This window comes from Saccoglossus kowalevskii, chromosome 3 (assembly GCF_978046115.1).
Source record: "Saccoglossus kowalevskii chromosome 3, keSacKowa6.1, whole genome shotgun sequence".
Lineage (NCBI taxonomy): Eukaryota > Metazoa > Hemichordata > Enteropneusta > Harrimaniidae > Saccoglossus > Saccoglossus kowalevskii.
The window spans coordinates 3,465,234-3,490,181 of record NC_140643.1 but is presented as its reverse complement, the minus strand read 5'-3'; the positions used below and the strand labels follow the sequence as shown (position 1 = coordinate 3,490,181).

Genomic DNA, 24,948 nt, shown 5'->3' with positions numbered 1-24,948 from the left:
CGGAGACAAACCACTCAATTGTTTGGAAACACTCATTGTGTGTCAGATAGCTACTGATAACACATCCTAACATTGCTTTGTCTTGAGTTAATCTTTGAAACTTATAGGCACACAAATTAAACCTGTGTTGTTGGTTTTAGAAAACACTACTGAAGCTGCCTTGCTTCCCTTCAGAAAATCTACATTTTAACCAACTTACATGACATTCTAGGTTACGTTGACTTTGTCAGATGAAAGTTTATAGTGCATTTCATCAATTAATAAATAAATGTGAAAATCGGAATTTTCAACACAAATAATAGTCTCGCTACCTTAAGTCAACATCATTAAAATTGAGGATTACGTGAATTTGACCCCCTCCCTAATATTGTTTCACATATCCCTTAAAAACATGGCCGCCGTTAAATCCATCTCAATCGAGGTCCGTAATTTATTTTCCTGCTCATAATGGGGATAAATTATGGTAGCTAAACATTGAAATTGCCACCCTGACTTCAGTACCCAAATAAATAGCTGATTGGGAAAATGTGTCTCTGTCGACAGAGGTTCGATTTACCGATAAACTTCAACACAGCATGGAGCATAGAGGTCCCGGTCACGAGTGCAGTAACACACTCGGTTATCATATTTACTTCAAAGGTAATTTAAAAGCGATGATAGATTCATTGATATTTAATTACAGTACTTTTCAATTTCATCATTGCTTTCGGTTGGCCGAACTTGACTTGTGTTTTCTCGATAATTCTAGTCTAATATGTCGTCAGGAAACCAAGTTTCAATCTGCTAGCAGTTGCCAATGAACACCGGCAACAGCAATCGTACATAACAGAATCACGATCAGCGTGTTCTAAACTTTTTATTATTCCAGTATTTTATATGCCAAACGTTATTCCCAAGCCTCCTAAATGACGAGATAAACTTTCGATTTACACGTTTCATAACCAGTTCTTGAACTAATAGCAGGAGTGTTTTTCTGGCAAAGTGTGACACTGTGTGATCGCTAGTTTCTCACTAAAGTCAGGACACAAAAGGATAAATCAAAGTTCATAATAAATACCATAAGCACAGTTTCTTACCTTTGAGATAGAATTTAATCTATGTAAGCCTTGTGCAAAGAAAGATACAGTCCCAGAATACAATATCCTCAGACGAAATCGACGGCGATTTCCTTAGCGGTTAGACTGGCGCATGCGCAATACGGTATGCCAGTTCTCTTGTGAGATGTCGTTAAAACTCAGATTTTTCCGGCAAATTTCGGTACTTGTACATGTACTCGTAAAATGTTGAAAATCACAGAAAAACACAATGAAACTTTGGCGAATCAAAAAAATACTTGGCGTGCATATGTATGGCAGTGAGAATTACATTTGCACCAACTTTGAAAAAAATTGGACAGAGCATATAAAAGTTATAAGAGGTAAAAGACGGATGAACGAACAGACGGACGGACGGACAGACAGACAGAACGAACCCAATCTATAGGCCTTCGGCAGACTTCGTCTGCGAAGGCTAAAGTATATTGCAAGCATTTTTAGAACATGAAGGAGACAATAATGGTTTCTTTGCAAATTGTAGAGAGAAGAGAACAAATATTTTTATTCTGATGTTTTTTAAACACATGAAAACATTCTTTCAAACACAAATGAATCACTATTATAGCTAATTATTCCACTAAATTCCATTAAAGTATGATAAAAATCCATACAATTCTGTAGAATTCAATAGAAATTCTTCAGATCATTTCTGTAAGAGGTTTTGAGATCCAATGCTTTGCCCCAGAATAATGACCCATCAAAGGTGTTAAAGCTGAGGGGTATAGTCACCTGAGCATGTCCCAAGTGACGATAACAACGCACAATTAAAACGCAAATGCTCACAGGTAAACGTTAGTTTGTAAACAACGAGTGCACAAGTGGCACTTCTCTGTAAACAATTATAACACAAGTTCTAACAAGCAGCTTGACGGCTGAGATAGCTCCGCTGTTAGCAATGCACATTTCAATTAAAGAACAGAAGATATCATTAGAAAATGAACAATATGTATAGTATCAAAGACTTGCTGTTTTCAACAATTCAAAAATATCACTTTTCACCAAAAATAATCATCAAAATTAATTAATTGAAGATATCACCACGAAATTAACAAATCTGAAAGAGGTCCACATTTACTACCTATATATGTAATATAAAAGCAATCAGACTTGCGGTTTTCAACAAGAAATCGAAAATATCACTTTTTATCAAAAATTACAAAAATATTCACCAAAATTAGAGAGTTAAAGATATCATTACAAAATGAACAAATCTGAGAGAAGTCCACATGTAGTACCTATATATGTAATATCAAAGCATTTTGACTTGTGGTTTTTAACAAGAAGTCAAAAATATCACTTTTTAACAAAAACGACAAAAAATATTCACCAAAATTAGAGAATTAAAGATATCACTACAAAATGAACAAATCTGAGAGAGGTCTACCCAAGGTACATATACACCAAGTATCAAAGTTTTCAAGAAGAAGTCGAAAAAGTAAAACATTGACACGGACAACGACAACAGACAATCACTCATATGATAAGCTCCGCTCGACAAAGTCGACAGCGAAGCTAAAAAGCAATCGAGATACGTTTACATAAACTTAGTAAGACTTAGGGCATACTGTAAATTTCAGCAAGAAATACTGCAGTGTTTTCTTAAAATCATGTAATTAGTGGGATCATGGATGCTTATGTCAACAAATGACTTCCTATGTTCAAATGTGTTCCTCTGAATCCAGGCTTTCAAACAATGTATGGTAAATGGAAGTTATGAATGAATGAGACAAAAACGTTGCAACACCCTTTCAGCTACCTTAACATCAGCTTGGTATTATGAACATGTATCCTGCCTTTTGTGTCAACTTTGAACATAATGTATATCATTATGTCTTGCTATTACACTTAGTCAAGTTTAAATCTGAAAGTCAATTACAGTAAAACCTGTCAAAACCGAACCCTGGATAAACCGACCCACTGTAAGAACCGACCGATTTATGCAGCCCCAAAAATTTCTCAATAGACGCGTATGTTAAAACAACCTGTGAAATCCGACCACTGTCTACTCCGAACACCGACCGCATTGATCGGTCCCAAGTCCAATTTTCACACTGAATACATCGACCATCCGACCAGTTGCATCACATCCGCTGTCTAGTAATCCGGTCTGTCCGACCTGAAAAGTGTGCATTGTGTTCAATTTACCGTGAACAATACCAAATCTCACACTCCAAGTAACGTCCCGCGTAAAACAATGGCAACTTATTAAGTTTCTCACACCACACGCCCAGACATCGCGTGGTGTCTGGACAGTATAATGACACCAGATATAAACAAAAAGATTGTTTACAGGAAAAGTGTGAAATAATGTTTTATCAGTTTTCTGTAATTAAAACAAAAGAATTTTTCCCATAAGAAGACCTTTCGATCAGTTTTCCAGTCACTCTGTTTTTGACAGCAATCACTACAAGCACCACGCTCTACAACTATCGATATCGTTTATTTACTGCTTTTATTTACCATGAGCCGACCACCACAGAAACGTCGTAGGGTAGAACTTACCCTAGCTGACAAAGTCAAGCTTATCAAGGATTCCGAGTCAACGAATCTAACTCGACAACAACTTGGCCAGAAGTATGGCATCGGGAAATCTACAGTGACAGACATCATAAAGAAAAAGGCGGACTACATGAAGCAGTTTGAAAATAACATCGATGGATCCAGACAGCGCATCAAAACTTCATCGAAATTTGAAGAAATCAATGGCTTAGTTTGGACATGGTTTCAGCAGGCTCGTGCAAAGCATATTCAGGCCAGAAGATATTTTTAATACCGATGAAACTGGTGTTTATTTTAGAGCCTTGCCTGATAGAACACTTGGAACAAAATCAGACGATTGTAAAGGCGGCAAAGTTTCAAAGGAGAGACTGACCGCGTTGTTTACATGCAGCATGAAAATAAAACCGTTCGTCATCGGAAAGGCAGCGAAACCACGCTGTTTTAAAAATATTGATCCAAAAACTTTGCCTGTATACTGGAATTCAAATAAAAAAGCCTGGATGACAAGTGCCTTATTTGAAGAATATCTCCGTGATTTGAACAATCAAATGCGTCGTAAACGTCGAAAAATCTTGCTTTTTCTTGACAACGCCACTTCACACTGCCCGAACATTAGGCTATCGCATGTCACTCTGAAATTCTTTCCTGCCAATACCACATCTGTTTTACAACCGCTAGACCAGGGAATTATTAGAGCATTTAAAGCTCGATACAGAAAGAGACTCCTACGTTCTGTTATTGCAAAGATTGACACAGAATCGAGTGCGAGTGAAGTGGCGAAATCCGTAAATGTACTCGACGCCGTACACTGGATCAACAGTTCGTGGATTGACACGAAATCTGAGACAATAACAAAATGTTTTCACAAAGGTGGTTTCCATCAACTGGACAGTGAAATCACCGATGTGGAAGAAGCAGACGACACAGAAGAGATAAGAAATCTTATCAATGAAGTCACAGGGCCAGATGTTCAATGCACCGTTGACGAATATCTTAACTTCGATGACAATATGCCGACAGAGGAAACTTACGATGGCGAATGGGAACAACAAATTTTAGAGAATTTTATTGAAGACAAAGAAAACCAAGACTGTCTAGATGATGATACAGAAAGCAGTGAAAATCAAATCGTCAATGAATGTGACGAGGGCAGCGACATGACACATCAGGATGTGCTGCACATGTTGACAAAAATAAAGAACTTCGCAATAAACAAAGACTCGTGTTACCTGACTGCAGTCCAAGACCTGCAAACCATGACTGAACGAAAAATTGTACAGAAAAGATGTTCTTTGAGGCAGTCAACTTTGGACAGTTTTTCACACCATAAACTGACATTTATTGACGTACTTAACCTAAGTTTAGTGACTTTTTTCAACGTGAATCAGTGACGTCATTAAAAATGGATGCCTTCATTAACATGTATACGTACCTGTCATCAGCCGACGATCTCCAGTTGTTGTTTTTTTTCTTTGTACATGTACAAATTAATTCATAAATGTACAGTACTACATGTAATAAAATAATGTGTGAACTTTCGTTTTATTGATAATAAACGTAAATACAATGACGTTTACAATGTTGGTATTGTGATCTCTCTGATTAAAAATAAGTGCAAATATATGCCCCATTTTTTTAAAGCCACGCCCACCCTGGATAAACCGACTCCCTCTGAAAACCGACCATACATTATGGGCCCACTCAAGGTCGGTTTTGACAGGTTTTACTGTATATTATTTTGTCTTTTGCTTGTATCAATACAAAATGTAAAAACTTGATTAATTCGCAGTCTCTATTAATTCGCGCACCCATTTTATTTTCAAACGCTAATTTTTAAATGTATTCTTTTAATTCGCGGCGTTTAAAAACATGTTTAAAATTGTATCCTTTTAATTCGCGGGCCAGAATAAAGTGGATAACTAAGAATATATTGCATGAAGACATTAAAAATACACATTTTATTTGAGTTTTTATGTTATCAGTACTTGGTGTAGCCGCAATCGCAGATAATTTCCATCATCACAGCCTTTCAGTTAGCAAGCAGAAGCAGTTCAGGTTCGGTCAAGATTTGACCTGAAAAAAATCCCCCACGACACTATAGATGTTGGGCAAGATTATTACTTAGTCGATAAATATCCATCGGTCAGCACATCGATTAAGAATTTCCGTGATGGAAAGCTTAGTACAGGGCTTTTCGTAGCTGGTCCACAGGGTTGCATCGACCATGTGTCCGCCATTTTGGAAAGTGATTTGATTCTATTACGTCATTTAAGTGAACCGCCCTATGGCGGATTCGGTAAAAAACAGAGTTAAGCGGTCATGTACATTCTATAAATCTAACCTTACACACATAATCTTGTACTGACGTGTTTTTTGTCCAAAAAGACGTTCCTTTTCATTTAACCCCTAGTTAACTCTTCGCATTCATGGTATTTGTGAGAGTTGAAAGATTTTTTGAACAAATGACAAATAACTATATTGATTTGCGTCAAGCTGGGTGGCCCAAATTTAAATATGAGTGCATGAACGCGTGGTTATTAGAGTTCAGTCGAAATGTACGTGAATGAAATGTATGCGATCGAAGTGCGCTGCCCAGAGTTTATTATATTATAGTAAAATTTAATTTGACGTATGGTATGTTTATGTTTGCGTAATTATTACGAATGCAACGCATTATCGCGTCGGTGATATTGAAATATTCACAGACCCAATACCCCGGGTCAGTCAATAGTAAAAAAAAATAATTTTCATGAGAGCAACACATTACGAAGTTGAAATATTCAGAGCCGGTACAATATGTTACAATATGCTGATGTTCTTTTGTTTGCATGACCTTTATGACCGTTACGCGCATGCTCTGTGTTGTTGTTGTTTTTTTTACCCAAGATGTCGGCTTAATAAATGTTGCGTCTGCAATGCATCCAGACCACGGTCTCTTCGTGACTACTTTCACTTATAAGCCCGTATCGAAACATGGTGGCAGCATAGCGACTGGAAGTCCTGAAGATTTCTGAACAAGTGAAAGAATCCACAGACTGTCGATAGAACTGAATTCTGATCACAAAACGCAGTGAGTGAATTGAACTTTCCCGCATTACTGTAATCACGTGACCTGGTCGTGTCGAGTTAAAAACTCTACATAATTAGCCAGTGACATCAAAATATAGACATTGTTGAATTAATTATGGCTGACCCCCCTGTTATCGATCAACAACCTAGCCAGAATGTACCAAACCCTGTCTTACCACCAACTGCACCACAAATTCCATTGCCTGCCCACTTGGATATGGGTGACAGCGCCACCAGTGTTGACAAATGGAAACTCTGGAAACAGATTTGGAGCAATTATAGCATTATTACTAACCTGCAGAACCAAGCTCCAGCGTACCAACTAGCACTGTTTTTACATTCTATTGGGCCTGAAGCTCTAAGTGTATACAACAGCTTTGATTATGGTGCTGGGGAAGATAAAAGTCTAGTTGATACAGTTATCAAGAAAATTGACAAGCATTTTATTGGAGAAACGAATGAAACCTACGAGAGATATCTATTTAACAAGAGAGTCCAAGAGCCGGGTGAGAGTATTGATGTATATGTAACTGCTCTCAGAACACTAGCAAAAACGTGTAATTTTTGTCAGTGTCTGCATGACTCCATCATCCGCGACCAGATAGTGATTGGTATAAAAGACAACGTAGTCCGTAAATGTCTACTACAAGAGCGTGACCTGAAATTAAACGCCTGTATTGATATTTGCCGCGGGGCTGAAGCAACTGCCTCACAACTGAAGGAAATGGGAGGTCAACATGAAGTGCACAAGGTGAAGTCAACTCAGTCCAGAGAGCCACGAAAGAAAATGGAGAAAAAATATTCAAAGCCTGAAGCAAAAACTAGGGATATTGACTGTAAATTTTGCGGTTATAAACATGTTTCTGACAAATTGAAATGCCCAGCGTGGGGTAAAACTTGTTCATTCTGTAAGGGTAGAAATCATTTTTCAAAGAAATGTAGGAAATCTAGTAGGGCACATGCTGTACTTGACTGCGACTATGACACTAACAACCGACCTGACAGTGACTCTGACTCTGACTCTGACTCTGACCCTGAGTGGATATCCTGTGTAAAAGTCTACACTGTTGGTTCTCAAGGGAAACAAGTCTATGCTGAAATGGTCATTGATAGGCAACCAGTGAAATTTCATTTGGACAGTGGAGCTAGTGTCAACCTTTTGCCTGCTAGATACGTTAAAGAGAGACAAATCAAGCCTTGTACCACAACCTTAGTAATGTGGAATGGTACTAAAGTAAAGCCTGTTGGAGTTTGCAATCCTAAGTCGGGCAGGAAATTTTCCGTAGAGTTCATCATAGTGGGAGATAACTTAACTCCACTACTTGGTCTTCGTGCTACTGAACAAATGAACTTATTTTAATACATAGGGGAAATTTCAAGCAAGTCAATGCAGTGAAGACTGACAGCAAAGATAATATCATCGCCAACTATCCTGATGTGTTCGATGACACTGCCCTAGGCAAGTTTGAGGGCGAAGTGCACCTCCATGTGAATCCTGCTGCAGTCCCTGTCACTCTTCTGTGTCGACCAGTCGCAGTTTCAGTTCGAAGTAAACTGAAAGCTGAACTTGACCGACTTGAGAACTTAGGAGCTCTAGCCCCGGTAGACAAACCCACAGAATGGTCTGGTCAGTTTGTTACTACCACTAAAAAATCAGGTGAAATCCGAGTATGCATTGACCCGAAACCCCTCAACGAAGCTCTTCGACGAGAAAGGTACCAGTTGCCGACACTTGACGAGTACCTACCTAATTTAGCGAAGTCTAAAGTCTTCACAAAAGTTGATCTGTCTTCTGCATACTGGCATCTAGTCCTTGACGAAGAGTCTAGTCTTTTAACTACATTCATTACTCCATATGGCAGATACCGTTGGCTTAGACTCCCATTTGGTCTCAATGTCTCAAGTGAGATATTTCAAAAACGATTACATCAAGCTTTAGAAAACTTGCCTGGTGTAATATGTATTGCTGATGACGTTATTGTTCACTCCGAGACTGTTACTGAACATGATACTCACCTTGAGAAACTGCTGAACAGATGTCGTGAGAAAGGGATAAAGCTCAATAAGGAAAAACTTGAACTTCGTTGTTCTGAGATTCGCTTCCATGGACATTTGTTAACATCAGAAGGTCTCAAAGTTGACCCGGATAAAGTGAAGGCAATACAAGACATGCCTACCCCAAGAAATACTGAAGACGTCCAACGTCTCAATGGCATGGTGAACTACCTCAGCCGATTCCTACCTCATCTGTCTGATATAATGAAGCCAATTCGACTGCTGACACATTCTGATACCCCATGGGAATGGAGCGCAGTTCACAAATCAGCTTTCACTGAACTTAAGTCTAAGATTGGTTCAGCACCTATTCTAGCCTACTACAATCCAAGCAAAGACCTGGAAATACAATGCGATAGTAGTCAGTTTGGACTTGGTACTGTTCTAATGCAAGAGGGTCGTCCGATTGCCTACGCCAGTAAAGCACTAACACCTACTGAAGTCAGGTATGCTCAAATTGAGAAGGAGATGCTCGCGATAGTTTTCTCTATGGAGAAATTCCACCAGTACACATACGGCCACCACACCATTGTTTATAGTGATCATAAACCACTAGAATCAATAGTGAAGAAGCAGCTACACAAAGCACCCAAACGACTACAACGTATGATGATACGATTACAGAATTATGACATTCGTGTTGTGTACTGCAAAGGTAAAACAATGTACATTGCAGATACACTGTCAAGGGCACACCCACCCACCACTGCAAGTACAAAAGAAACGGTCTTTGACAGAATTAATATGATTAGTTTCCTACCCATCAGAGAAGAACGACTGGCCAAAATTCGTGACGCTACTGAGAATGATGAGTCATTACAACTGCTGCAGAAAACAATTATCGCAGGATGGCCACACAGCAAACACCAACTTCCTGCGCAGGTCACACCATACTTCAACTGTAGAGATGAACTCTCTATTCAAGATGGCCTGATATTTCGAGGAGAGAGAGTAGTCATTCCGCATAGCATAAGAAAAGACATGCTAATTCGCATACACTCATCTCATATTGGTGTGGAGGGATGCCTACGAAGAGCACGCATTAGCCTGTATTGGCCGGGCATGTCAGCAGAAGTGAAACATCATATCTCATCATGTGAAACCTGCAGAACTTACGAGACTAGTCAAGCAAAGGAAACACTGATGAGTCATGAGTTACCTCAACGCCCATGGCAGAAGGTTGCGACTGATCTCTTTACACATGACAACACTGACTATCTCGTGACTGTTGACTATTACAGCGACTTTTACGAACTAGATAAACTACCAAACACACGATCAGCGACTGTGATAAAGGCAACAAAGAGCCATTTTGCAAGACATGGTATACCTGAACAAGTCGTATCCGACAATGGACCCCAATATGTTTCATCTGAGTTTAGAACATTTGCACAAGCATGGGACTTTGAACACTTGGTCACCAGTCCTTACAATAGCAAAGCCAATGGAAAGGTAGAGTCTGCAGTCAAGAAAGCAAAACGCATTCTAAGGAAGTGCAAGGACTCCAATAGCGATACATACCTTGCCATACTCGACCAGCGCAACACCCCTACACAAGGAGTAGAATCCAGTCCAGTACAAAGACTCATGAATCGACGTACAAGAACACTACTCCCTACAACAGCTAGACTACTGCAACCAAGGTATGTCAACTCAGAACAAGAGCTGGAAAAAATGAGACACAAACAACTCATACAAGCTAAGTATTACAACAGACAAGCCCATGATCTACCAGTTTTAGAGAAGGGTGATGTCATCAGGATGAAACCGTTTGTCCTCGGCGAGAAGAAATGGCGTAAAGGCATCGTGACACAACGTCTCGATCAGAGATCTTATACCATAGACACACCAGATGGCACCTACCGACGCAACAGAATGCACCTGAAAAAATCTGCTGAATCACCACCTGTTGAATCTCACTACACTCCTGACAGACAAACATCACCACCTCATGACAGACGTACAGTACCCACAAATACTCGGTCGAATACCACATCTGATTTGAAATCAGCTGCTGCACTGCCGGCTACACCCACGCTGACTGCACCATACAAATCACCCACCAAGACACGAAGCGGACGTACTGTCAAACCACCAGCCTACCTTGACCAATACACCACTTGACTGACTATGTGACATGAAAGTCTGTTTTAGTAGCCAGTTTACTGTTATTAGTTTGCACCTGTTGAGTATTTTTACTGTTTGAAATGTTATTGGCGATCCGCTCCGCTAGGATTGCCCTTATAATCACTTTTGTCGTTTTGTGTGTGTGTGTGTGTCTGTGTGTGTACATTTCCAGTGTTCCAGTGTTCACGTATTATTTCTTCTGTGATTTTTTTGGCTTGGCCGATTTCGTTCAAACTTGGCAGGTAGGTCACACCTTAACCCTAGTTATAAGGAAAAATCTGGAAAATTGTTTTGGCCCGCCGTTGCCATAGCAACAGCCAAAAAACTGATTTTTGGATAGCTTCGCGCCAAATGTATCTCCTCCTACAAATTTGGGATAAAATACTTCAAACATAGCTCATTCTACTCAGCTTGAGTGTGGGCACAAAGTTACCATTTGAATTTTTGATATCTGTTTTCATTACCGAGAAATTTGACCCTAAAGTTGAGGTAACTTTTCACCAGCAATGGCTTTTAACTCCTCTGTGATTGTTTCCGCTCGGCCGGTTTTGTTCATACTTCACAGGTAGGTCGTGCCGTCACTAATTGGAAAACAATCCTGGCCCACCATTGCCATTGCAACATCCAAAAACTGATTTTTGAATACTTTCGCCCCAAATGTATTACCTCCTACCAGTTTTATCGGTGTCGCTGGGTGTATATGATAAAGGGAAGTTGTGCAACCAAATTTGCCGAGTTCGCAGTTTTTCGCCAATAAAAAAATAACTAAGGCAACAACTCACGGTTTTTCAGCATTTTTGTAATAAAGACATTATTCTCCATCAATAATCCGCCCAAAACAGGAACATTTCTACTAATTCTTGTGTTTTTTCTACGTTTTTCGAAAAACCTGCGATTAGGCTGTGAAAGTAAAACATTCCGGAGGGGGCGAAATGGAAGAGCCATATTTAACGCCTAAAAATAGAACGCGTATTTTGACCTCTATGCGGTCGTCGCCAAAGAGCCCCGCGTCCATCGCCTGGCAATGCTCTTCCGTTTCACCAGTTGCGTTTTTTTGACTAAAATTTGGGCAGTACTGTCAATCACGAAAATTGATGAATAAATTAATACACATAAAAAATGAATCACGGGCTAATTCAATGGTCACCGAACACTCCACTGTGGCAAGATAGTAGCGTACTGTATATTTGACCCAGATTTGACAAGCGTGGTACAGTTTTTTGCGCGTGTCCATAATAACACGCACAAAGGATTGTGGGGCAGAGTCCTTTATTTGCTGGCATTCTTGACTTTTGACTGCAGTTCTTTTTTATATTTTAGAGTAAATGCTTTTGATATGCTCTTAGGTTTCTTAATATCCGTCTGAAATTCTGGACTGTGGTCATATTTTTCGATTAGGAGTCGTATATTTAAATAACTCACCGTGACTAATGTTTTGCATTATGAAGTATATTATTATGAAGGTCAACACACTGTACTTTAGGTAAATATTTACCATCTCGTTATTTCATTATTTCGCTTTCCAGCATTTACAGGAAACGCTTCATTCTAGAAAATGCTATCGCAAAACGGTTGGAAATAATAAATGTAACAGCAGAATACGTCCTAGCACAGTCACTCGACTAGGAGAGTGATTGTGGTCCTTGTAATAAACTAAGTGACTTCCAAAAACTGAATGGTGTTTGCGAACTTCGTATTAGTTATAAACCGACGTTAGCTTCGCGTTTATGTCACACCATGGAAACAGCCAAAAACATGGTGCTTGTTTTTGAGCGGAGCGGATCGCCAACCAGCCTACCGGCTTGTTATTATAAATGTTATTCAGTATTTAGCATATCCAGATGGAGCATGTACTTTATATTCATACCCTAATGTGAATGCGATTGTTTCATTATGAACTATTCACAAGCACTGCCAGAACTCTTATATACAACAAATTGTAGTTCATCAACTCATTCTTTGAAAAGGAAGGATGTTACAATATGCTGATGTTCTTTTGTTTGCATGACCTTTATAACCGTTACGCGCATGCTCTGTGTTGTTGTTGTTTTTTTTACCCAAGATGTCGGCTTAATAAATGTTGCGTCTGCAACGCATCCAGACCACGGTCTCTTCGTGACTACTTTCACTTATAAGCCCGTATCGAAACACAATATTGTAAACAAATTTGCGTAATTAGAAAAGCAATGCACTAAGTAAACGACGTTGATATACTAGTATTCAAAGCCAGTACAGTGTTGCATACAAGTTGCGTAATTACAGTACCATCGGATATAATAACAATTTTACTAGATTGACGCGCAGGGCACGAAAGAAAAAGGTTGCTAAGTTAACGCGCCAGTTCAGTGCGTGACTTGGGTTCAAACTTCGGTCAACACACACTTGATGTCAGCATCGCCGCGCATCAAGTTTTGCAAAGAAGTACTTGAAGTTCAATTGCGTCCCAAAATGATGTCGCTGATCACTCAGTGGTCGCAGCGTGTGTTGTGTCATGCACCCCGTTTCGACTTTGGCTTGCTTTTCCTTCTTAGTGCATGTTCTTGTTCACGTAAAATGCAATCTCTCACCAATGTATTAAAACACTTTGAATTTATACTTTGCATGATTATATTTGGTCAAACGCAAAACATTATTTTTTCTAAACATTTTCTGAGACCATTTTTATCAACGCAGGGTTATTATTCCAGACAAGATGGGCTTCGTAATATCTGCCATAACATCGCCCGGGCAATCTTTTGGTCCACATTTTTCTAAAAAAAATCGAATCCTCCATATGATCGCCCAGGGCGGGGTATCAGCCGAATCCGGTAGATGAAAGTGCTTGACAAAAAAAAATTATGTAAACAATGAACACATGGCTACAAAAATGCAATCAACGGGGCAGAAGACCACCTTATCCGAAGCAACACTGAAATAGCAGAAATCATTGCCGATCTGCTGTTAAACGACGATGTCGTCGACGAAGATGGTGATTGGTTTGACGGCTTCACTGCCGACGACCTGTCGAACAATTAATAATTTGTGTACTGCTGAGAAAAATAAAAAAAGGCCGTGCAGCCAGACGGCTACTTTGTAGCCACGTGTTCATTGTTGTTTGTGCACAGTGTGACCTTTGCCATTTCACTGTTCCATTTCAAGTGTAACACGGTGCATGGTTCTTGACGCAGTGCGTGTTCTCTGTCCGACTATACGCCATGAATGTCGCTAGCCACGAGTCTCAGAGGCACTAAAACAACGTCCTGTAATTGTGTTCATTGGAAAACAAAACAAATTACTAATAAATTTATGAAAACGACTCCTTTTTGAATCGATCTAAAAGTACTCTTTTAATTCGTGCACCAAAAACCAATAATTTCCGTTTTGACGCTATTAATTCGTGCACTTGAAAAAATAATTATTTTTACTACCGTGAATTAATCGAGTTTTTACGGTATGTCCCAGAAACAAAACAATACACAGATAGTTTTGAGATTACACTGAGGGAAAGGATGAAAGTAATGGTGATAGACTTACGGTTTAGTCAAATCATGTGTAATATAATCAGAACTTTTTAAAAGTAAGTAAACATCATTTGGGGAAGAGCATTTCAGTGATCCATTGAACGCTATCCATGTGGCATCCTAGGAATATAAAGATGACATAATAAATGAATTTATGAATATAGGTCAAAATGGATTGAGTTTCCTTGATTAAGTAGGTATGTTCAATCTATATTGCATATGCTCGTTTTTGGACATCATCTCATGACATGTCTCACTAAGTTATTTCTCGCATATGCTTGTTTCTGAACACCATCTCATTACGTCACACTAAGTTATTTCTCACATATGCTTCTTTCTGAACACCATCTCATGACATGTCTCACTGTGTTATTTCTCGCATATGCTTGTTTCTGAACACCATCTCATTACGTCTCACGAAGTTATTTCTCACATATGCTTGTTTCTGAACACCATCTCATGACATGTCTCACTAAGTTATTTTTCACATATGCTTGTTTCTGAATATATCTCATTACATCTCACTAAGTTATTTCTCACATATGCTTCTTTTTGAACACCATCTCATGACATGTCTCACTGTTATTTCTCACATAATGCTTGTTTCTGAACACCATCTCATTACATCTCACTAAGTTATTTCTCACATATGCTTGTTTCTGAACACCATCTCATGACATGTCTCACTAAGTTATTTCTCACATATGCTTGTTTCTGAACACCATCTCATGACATGTCTCACTGTGTTATTTCTCACATATGCTTGTTTCTGAACATATCTCATTACATCTCACTAAGTTATTTCTCACATATGCTTGTTTCTAAACACCATCTCATTACGTCTCACTAACTTATTTCTCACATATGCTTGTTTCTGAACACCATCTCATGACATGTCTCACTAAGTTATTTCTCACATATGCTTGTTTCTGAACACCATCTCATTACGTCTCACGAAGTTATTTCTCACATATGCTTGTTTCTGAATATATCTCATTACGTCTCACTAAGTTATTTCTCACATATGCTTGTTTCTGAACACCATCTCATTACGTCTCACTAAGTTATTTCTCGCATATGCTTGTTTCTGAACACCATCTCATAACATGTCTCACTGTGTTATTTCTCGCATATGCCTGTTTCTGAACACCATCTCATAACATGTCTCACTGTGTTATTTCTCACATATGCTTCTTTCTGAACACCATCTCATTATGTATCACTAAGTTATTTCTCACATATGCTTCTTTCTGAACACCATCTCATGACATGTCTCACTGTTATTTCTCACATATGCTTGTTTCTGAACACCATCTCATTATGTTTCACTGTGTCATTTCTCACATAATGCTTGTTTCAGAACACCATCTCATTACGTCTCACTAAGTTATTTCTCACATATGCTTCTTTCTGAACACCATCTCATGACATGTCTCACTGTGTTTTTTCTCACATATGCTTGTTTGGTGTTCACCATCTCATTACATGTCTCACTGTGTTATTTCTCACATATGCTTGTTTCTGAACACCATCTCATTACGTCTCACTAAGTTATTTCTCACATATGCTTGTTTCTGAACACCATCTCATTACGTCTCACTAAGTTATTTCTCACATATGCTTGTTTCTGAACACCATCTCATTAGGTCTCACTAAGTTATTTCTTGCATATGCTTGTTTCTGAACACCATCTCATAACATGTCTCACTGTGTTATTTCTCACATATGCTTGTTTCTGAACACCATCTCATAACATGTCTCACTAAGTTATTTTTCACATATGCTTGTTTCTGAACATCATCTCATTATTAGTCCCCGTTCGGACGAAGTCCGAAAACGGGGACTTATAATTCGGTCTCCGTCCGTCCGTGTGTCCGTGCGTCCGTCCGGAGTCATATCTCAGAATCCCTTGGACCGATTCCTTTCATTCTTTGCATGTGCCTAGTACTTTATGTGGACATATGCACATGCAGTGGTTCAGCGATTCGATTCAAAATGGCCGACTGGCAGCCATCTTGTTTTTTGAAAATGTTGTATTTTGGACATGCTTTGTCCGTTTTCATTCAAACTTGGTACATAGATTATACATGTTAGGATACATGTCCATAACGATTTATTTCACAATTGGATCAAAGATGGCCGACTGGCAGCCATCTTGTTTTTTGAAAATGTTGTATTTTGGACATGCTTTGTCAGTTTTCATTCAAATTTAGTACATAGATCATACATGTTAGGATACATGTCCTGACCGTCCGTGAGTTCCTGAGTCTGTCTGTCCGTCCATCCGTGTGTCCGTATGTCCATGCATCAGTCTGTCCAGAGTCATATTTCAGAATCCTGTTGACCAATTCCCTTCATTATTTGCATGTGCCTAGCACCTTATTTGGGACATATGCATATGCAGTGGTTGAGCGATTCGATTCAAAATGGCCGACTGGCAGCCATCTTGTTTTTTGAAAATGTTGTATTTTGGACATGCTTTGTCAGTTTTCATTCAAACTTGGTACATAGATTATACATGTTAGGATACATGTTCATGACGATTTATTTGGCAATTGGATCAAAGATAGTTGACTGGCAGGCATCTTGTTTTTTTTTTATGCGGTATCTTGGACGTGCTCTGTCAGTTTTCATTCAAATTTGGCACATACATGTTTATACATGTTAGGATGCATGTCCATGACAATTTGTTTCAAAATCTGGTCAAAGCTGGCCGATTGACAGCCATCGGACTTTTTGGCCTTACTACTATATTTCCACAATTTATGTACCATTTTCATTCATATTTGGCACATACATCATACATATCAGTTTGTTTCATAATCAGATCAAAGATGGCCGAATTACGGCTGTTTTAATTTTTTGCCATATTACTACTACACAGAACACGTGTTTTAATGAAAATAAACAATCTGTTGTATACGCCACTTGGAACTCAAGTTTCAAGAACATGCTCACGACAACCCCTCCGCTTTAATATGATGAGCACAAAGAGAACTTTCAAACATTTAACGGGGACTGTGTCATTTTTAATGACTTGTGTTTCACTAAGTTATTTCTCACATATGCTTGTTTCTGAACACCATCGCATGACATATCTCACTAAGTTTTTTCTCACATATGCTTGTTTGGTGTTCACCATCTCATGACATGTCTCACTGTGTTATTTCTCACATATGCTTGTTTCTGAACACCATCTCTTTATGTTTCACTAAGTTTTTTTTCAGATATGCTTGTTTCTGAACACCATCACATGACATGTCTCACTAAGTTTTTTCTCACATATGCTTGTTTGGTGTTCACTATCTCATGACATGTCTCACTGTGTTATTTCTCACATATGCATGTTTCTGAACACCATCTCATGACATGTCTCACTAAGTTTTTTCTCACATATGCTTGTTTGGTGTTCACCATCTCATGACATGTCTCACTGTGTTATTTCTCACATATGCTTGTTTCTGAACTCCATCTCATGACATGTCTCACTGTGTTAAAGACAGTACAAGATAATAATTGCTACACCTAACTGTAGATAACATAATGAAAATTTACCCTTGGGGAACTCCAGTTCAATTTGGGAAAAACTGAACCACCAAGCTCCTTTATTGTTTCTTTAACTTTACAGCTAAATGTTGGAAAACATGGAACCTGAAATAAGAACATAATTACTATAAGTGTTATGAATATAATTCACATACACCTCAGTCACTGATATCCAATTGCTATAATATAATTCACATACACCTCAGTCACTGATATCCAATTGCCATAATATAATTAACATACACCTCAGTCACTGATATCCAAATGCCATAATTTGATTTACATACACCTCAGTCACTGATATCCAAATGCCATCATATAATTCACATACACTGATATCCAAATGCCATAATACAATTCACATAAAACTGATATCCAAATGCTATAAAATAATTCACATACACCTCAGTCACTGATATCCAAATGCCATAATATAATTCACATACTGAGTACACCTCAGTCACTGATATCCAAAATGCCATAATATAATTCACATACACCTCAGTCACTGATATCCAAATGCCATGATATAATTCACATACACTTCAGTCACTGATATCCAAATGCCATAATACAATTCACATACACTAATATCCAAATGCTATAATATAATTCACATACACCTCAGTCACTGATATCAAATGCCATAATATAATTCACATACACCTCAGTCACTGATATCCAAATGCCATAATATAATTCACATACACCTCAGTCACTGATATCCAAATGCCATAATACAATTCACATACACTGATATCCAAATGCTATAATATAATTCACATACACCTCAGTCACTGATATCAAATGCCATAATATAATTCACATACACCTCAGTCACTGATATCCAAAATGCCATAATACAATTCACATACACTGATATTAAAATGCCATAATATAATTTACATACACCTCAGTCACTGATATCCAAATGCCATAATATAATTCACATACACTTCAGTCACTGATATCCAAATGCCATAATACAATTCACATACACCTCAGACACTGATATCCAAATGCTATAATATAATTCACATACACCTCAGTCACTGATATCCAAAATGCCATAATACAATTCACATACACTGATATTAAAATGCCATAATATAATTCACATACACCTCAGTCACTGATATCCAAATGCCATAATATAATTCACATACACTTCAGTCACTGATATCCAAATGCCATAATACAATTCACATACACCTCAGTCACTGATATCCAAATGCTATAATATAATTCACATACACCTCAGTCACTGATATCAAATGCCATAATATAATTCACATACACCTAGGTCACTGATATCCAAAATGCCATAATATAATTCACATACACCTCAGTCACTGATATCCAAATGCCATAATATAATTCACATACACTTCAGTCACTGATATCCAAATGCCATAATACAATTCACATACACTGATATCCAAATGCTATAATATAATTCACATACACCTCAGTCACTGATATCCAAATGCCATAATATAATTCACATACACCTCAGTCACTGATATCCAAATGCCATAATATAATTCACATACACCTCGGTCACTGATATCCAAATGCCATAATATAATTCACATACACCTCAGTCACTGATATCCAATTGCCATAATATAATTCACATACACCTGTCACTGATATCCAAATGCCATAATTTAATTTACATACACCTCAGTCACTGATATCCAAATGCCATCATATAATTCACATATACTTCAGTCACTGATATCCAAATGCCATAATACAATTCACATAAACTGATATCCAAATGCTATAAAATAATTCACATACACCTCAGTCACTGATATCAAAATGCCATAATATAATTCACATACACCTCAGTCACTGATATCCAAATGCTATAATATAATTCACATACACTTCAGTCACTGATATCCAAATGCCATAATACAATTCACATACACTGATATCCAAATGCCATAATATAATTCACATACACCTCAGTCACTGATATCCAAATGCCATAATTTAATTCACAGACACCTCAGTCACTTATATCCAAATGCCATAATATAATTCACATACACCTCAGTCACTGATATCTAAATGCCATAATATAATTCACATACACTTCAGTCGCTGATATCCAAATGCCATAATACAATTCACATACACTGATATCCAAATGCCATAATATAATTCACATACACCTCAGTCACTGATATCCAAATGCCATAGTATAATTCACATACACTTCAGTCACTGATATCCAAATGCCATAATATAATTCACATACACCTCAGTCACTGATATCCAAATGCCATAATATAATTCACATACACCTCAGTCACTGATATCCAAAATGCCATAATATAATTCACATACACCTCAGTCACTGATATCCAAATGCCATAATATAATTCACATACACCTCAGTCACTGATATCTAAATGCCATAATATAATTCACATACACTTCAGTCGCTGATATCCAAATGCCATAATACAATTCACATACACTGATATCCAAATGCCATAATATAATTCACATACACCTCAGTCACTGATATCCAAATGCCATAGTATAATTCACATACACTTCAGTCACTGATATCCAAATGCCATAATATAATTCACATACACCTCAGTCACTGATATCCAAATGCCATAATATAATTCACATACACCTCAGTCACTGATATCCAAAATGCCATAATATAATTCACATACACCTCAGTCACTGATATCCAAATGCCATAATATAATTCACATACACCTCAGTCACTGATATCCAAATGCGATAATATAATTCACATACACCTCGGTCACTGATATCCAAATGCCATAATATAATTCACATACACCTCAGTCACTGATATCCAATTGCCATAATATAATTCACATACACCTGTCACTGATATCCAAATGCCATAATTTAATTTACATACACCTCAGTCACTGATATCCAAATGCCATCATATAATTCACATATACTTCAGTCACTGATATCCAAATGCCATAATACAATTCACATAAACTGATATCCAAATGCTATAAAATAATTCACATACACCTCAGTCACTGATATCAAAATGCCATAATATAATTCACATACACCTCAGTCACTGATATCCAAATGCTATAATATAATTCACATACACTTCAGTCACTGATATCCAAATGCCATAATACAATTCACATACACTGATATCCAAATGCCATAATATAATTCACATACACCTCAGTCACTGATATCCAAATGCCATAATTTAATTCACAGACACCTCAGTCACTTATATCCAAATGCCATAATATAATTCACATACACCTCAGTCACTGATATCTAAATGCCATAATATAATTCACATACACTTCAGTCGCTGATATCCAAATGCCATAATACAATTCACATACACTGATATCCAAATGCCATAATATAATTCACATACACCTCAGTCACTGATATCCAAATGCCATAGTATAATTCACATACACTTCAGTCACTGATATCCAAATGCCATAATATAATTCACATACACCTCAGTCACTGATATCCAAATGCCATAATATAATTCACATACACCTCAGTCACTGATATCCAAAATGCCATAATATAATTCACATACACCTCAGTCACTGATATCCAAATGCCATAATATAATTCACATACACCTCAGTCACTGATATCCAAATGCGATAATATAATTCACATACACCTCAGTCACTGATATCCAAATGCCATAATATAATTCACATACACCCCAGTCACTGATATCCAAATGCCATAATTCAATTCACATACACCTCAGTCACTGATATCCAAATGCCATAATGTAATTCACATACACCTCAGTCACTGATATCTAAATGCAGTAATATAATTCACATACACCTCAGTCCCTGATATCCAAATGCCATAATTCAATTCACATACACCTCAGTCACTGATATCCAAATGCAGTAATATAATTCACATACACTGATATTCAAATGCCATAATTTAATTCACATACACCTCAGTCACTGATATCCAAATGCCATAATTCAATTCACATACACTGATATCCAAATGCCATAATTTAATTCACATACACTGATATCCAAATGCCATAATTTAATTCACATACACCGATATCCAAATGCCATAATATAATTCACATACACCGATATCCAAATGCCATAATTCAATTCACATACACCGATATCCAAATGCCATAATATAATTCACATACACCTCAGTCACTGATATCCAAATGCCATAATTTAATTCACATACACTGATATCTAAATGCCATAATTTAATTCACATACACTGATATCCAAATGCCATAATTTAATTCACATACACCGATATCCAAATGCCATAATTCAATTCACATACACTGATATCCAAATGCCATAATTTAATTCACATACAGATATCCAAATGCCATAATTTAATTCACATACACCGATATCCAAATGCCATAATTCAATTCACATACACCGATATCCAAATCCCATAATATAATTCACATACACCTCAGTCACTGATATCCAAATGCCATAATTTAATTCACATACACCGATATCCAAATGCCATAATTCAATTCACATACACTGATATCCAAATGCCATATTATAATTCACATACACCTCAGTCACTGATATCCAAATGCCATAATTCAATTCACATACACTGATATCCAAATGCCATAATTCAATTCACATACACTGATATCCAAATGCCATAATTTAATTCACATACACTGATATCCAAATGCCATAATTTAATTCACATACACTGATATCCAAATGCCGTAATTTAATTCACATACACTGATATCCAAATGCCATAATTCAATTCACATACACTGATATCCAAATGCCATAATTTAATTCACATACACTGATATCCAAATGCCATAATTCAATTCACATACACTGATATCCAAATGCCATAATTTAATTCACATACACTGATATCCAAATGCCATAATTTAATTCACATACACTGATATCCAAATGCCATAATTTAATTCACATACACTGATATTCAAATGCCATAATTCAATTCACATACACTGATATCCAAATGCCATAATTTAATTCACATACACCTCAGTCACTGATATCCAAATGCCATAATTTAATTCACATACACTGATATCCAAATGCCATAATTTAATTTACATACACTGATATTCAAATGCCATAATTCAATTCACATACACTGATATCCAAATGCCATAATATAATTCACATACACCTCAGTCACTGATATCCAAATGCCATAATTTAATTCACATACACTGATATCCAAATGCCATAATTTAATTCACATACACTGATATTCAAATGCCATAATTTAATTCACATACACTGATATCCAAATGCCATAATTTAATTCACTTACACTGATATCCAAATGCCATAATTTAATTCACATACACTGATATCCAAATGCCATAATTTAATTCACTTACACTGATATCCAAATGCCATAATTTAATTCACATACACTGATATCCAAATGCCATAATTTATTTCACTTACACTGATATCCAAATGCCATAATTTAATTCACATACACTGATATCCAAATGCCGTAATTTAATTCACATACACCTCAGTCACTGATATCCAAATGCCATAATTCAATTCACATACACTGATATCCAAATGCCATAATTTAATTCACTTACACTGATATTCAAATGCCATAATTTAATTCACTTACACTGATATCCAAATGCCATAATTTAATTCACTTACACTGATATTCAAATGCCATAATTTAATTCACATACACTGATATCCAAATGCCATAATTTAATTCACATACACCTCAGTCACTGATATCCAAATGCCATAATTCAATTCACATACACTGATATCCAAATGCCATAATTTAATTCACTTACACTGATATTCAAATGCCATAATTTAATTCACATACACTGATATCCAAATGCCATAATTTAATTCACATACACTGATATTCAAATATACATACCTTAGCACCATCATTCTGGAATAAGAACAAACAAGTTATTTGTCAATGACAGAATATACATTTATTGGATAGTCAAATATTTGATTTTTAAAGATGTCATGAATCACAGTGTAAAGTGTTTTGCTGTCTTAGAAGAGATGATGCCATAATCAATCCATCTATACTACCAATCAAATAAATACTAAATATACTATCAAGAATTTTGATGCTCCACAGAAATGATTTTGTGAGTGAGGATATTACCTTTGTTGCTAAGGACACACCCACTGACATCTCATCAATGGGCAACATAAAAACACCATTCTATAATATTCTAGACAAAAACATTCCCCTACAAGAGATTGTAGTAATGACCAGAATATTCTCTGACAGGTACTCAAACACATAGCAAGAAAGTTGTAACTTGCCCTAGCACAGTTTCACTTTGCATTGGACAACATTTTTGTTGAAATTTTGGAGTACAATATTAATTAAAAATAAACAAGACATGAAATGTCACAGCCCCCGTTATTTGATTATAAAGTTGTACAAAGAACATTTGCAAACAGGTGAATAAATATGTACTCTTTGTGGTTACAACTCATCATAAAGTGATTTCCGATGATCTAGTTTTGTACTGACAACTAAAAACTTCCACTGACCCATGTTCAGAATCTCAGAGTATACAAGTGCAACAAAACTATTTGTCATACATGTATACTTGCTCAAGAAACTGCATTCATAAATCTGAGTGAACCTTGATGTACATGACTTCTTTGTTAATCAGGTCTTAGTATATTACCAGGACCTGGGTTTGTTTGAACATCATCACTGGGCATCAGAATCATTCTCATGTTGTCAAATACAATTTGTTATTAACACAGTAAGGTTTATTATTTAAAATGTATTCATTGTACATAGAACAACATCTGTTAATTTAAACAATTGTAAAAGCCATGTTTTCAGAGCAAGTAAAGGTTGGTCTGCTCATAACCTTCAATGGAGAAGTAACAATAATTGTTTGAAGTCTTTTTAGTGCAGTGATATTATTGCATTTCAATTATTAATGGGTATAAAATACTGTAAACCATTTAATTTTGACTTCTAGA

General features: G+C 36.9%; 1 protein-coding gene across 1 annotated transcript in view; it reads right to left on the bottom strand.

The window, feature by feature from the left end:
- Nucleotides 1–24,948, bottom strand: part of LOC144347874 (translation initiation factor eIF2 assembly protein-like) — a 72,968-nt gene that overhangs the window by 39,902 nt on the left and 8,118 nt on the right. The window contains exons 4-6 of the mRNA XM_085496695.1: nt 23,861–23,875; nt 17,900–17,995; nt 14,358–14,464 (exon numbers count right to left, since the gene is read on the bottom strand). Of these exons, the coding sequence (XP_085352821.1) occupies nt 14,358–14,464; nt 17,900–17,995; nt 23,861–23,875 (218 nt within the window). The remainder of the gene's footprint in view (nt 1–14,357; nt 14,465–17,899; nt 17,996–23,860; nt 23,876–24,948) is intronic.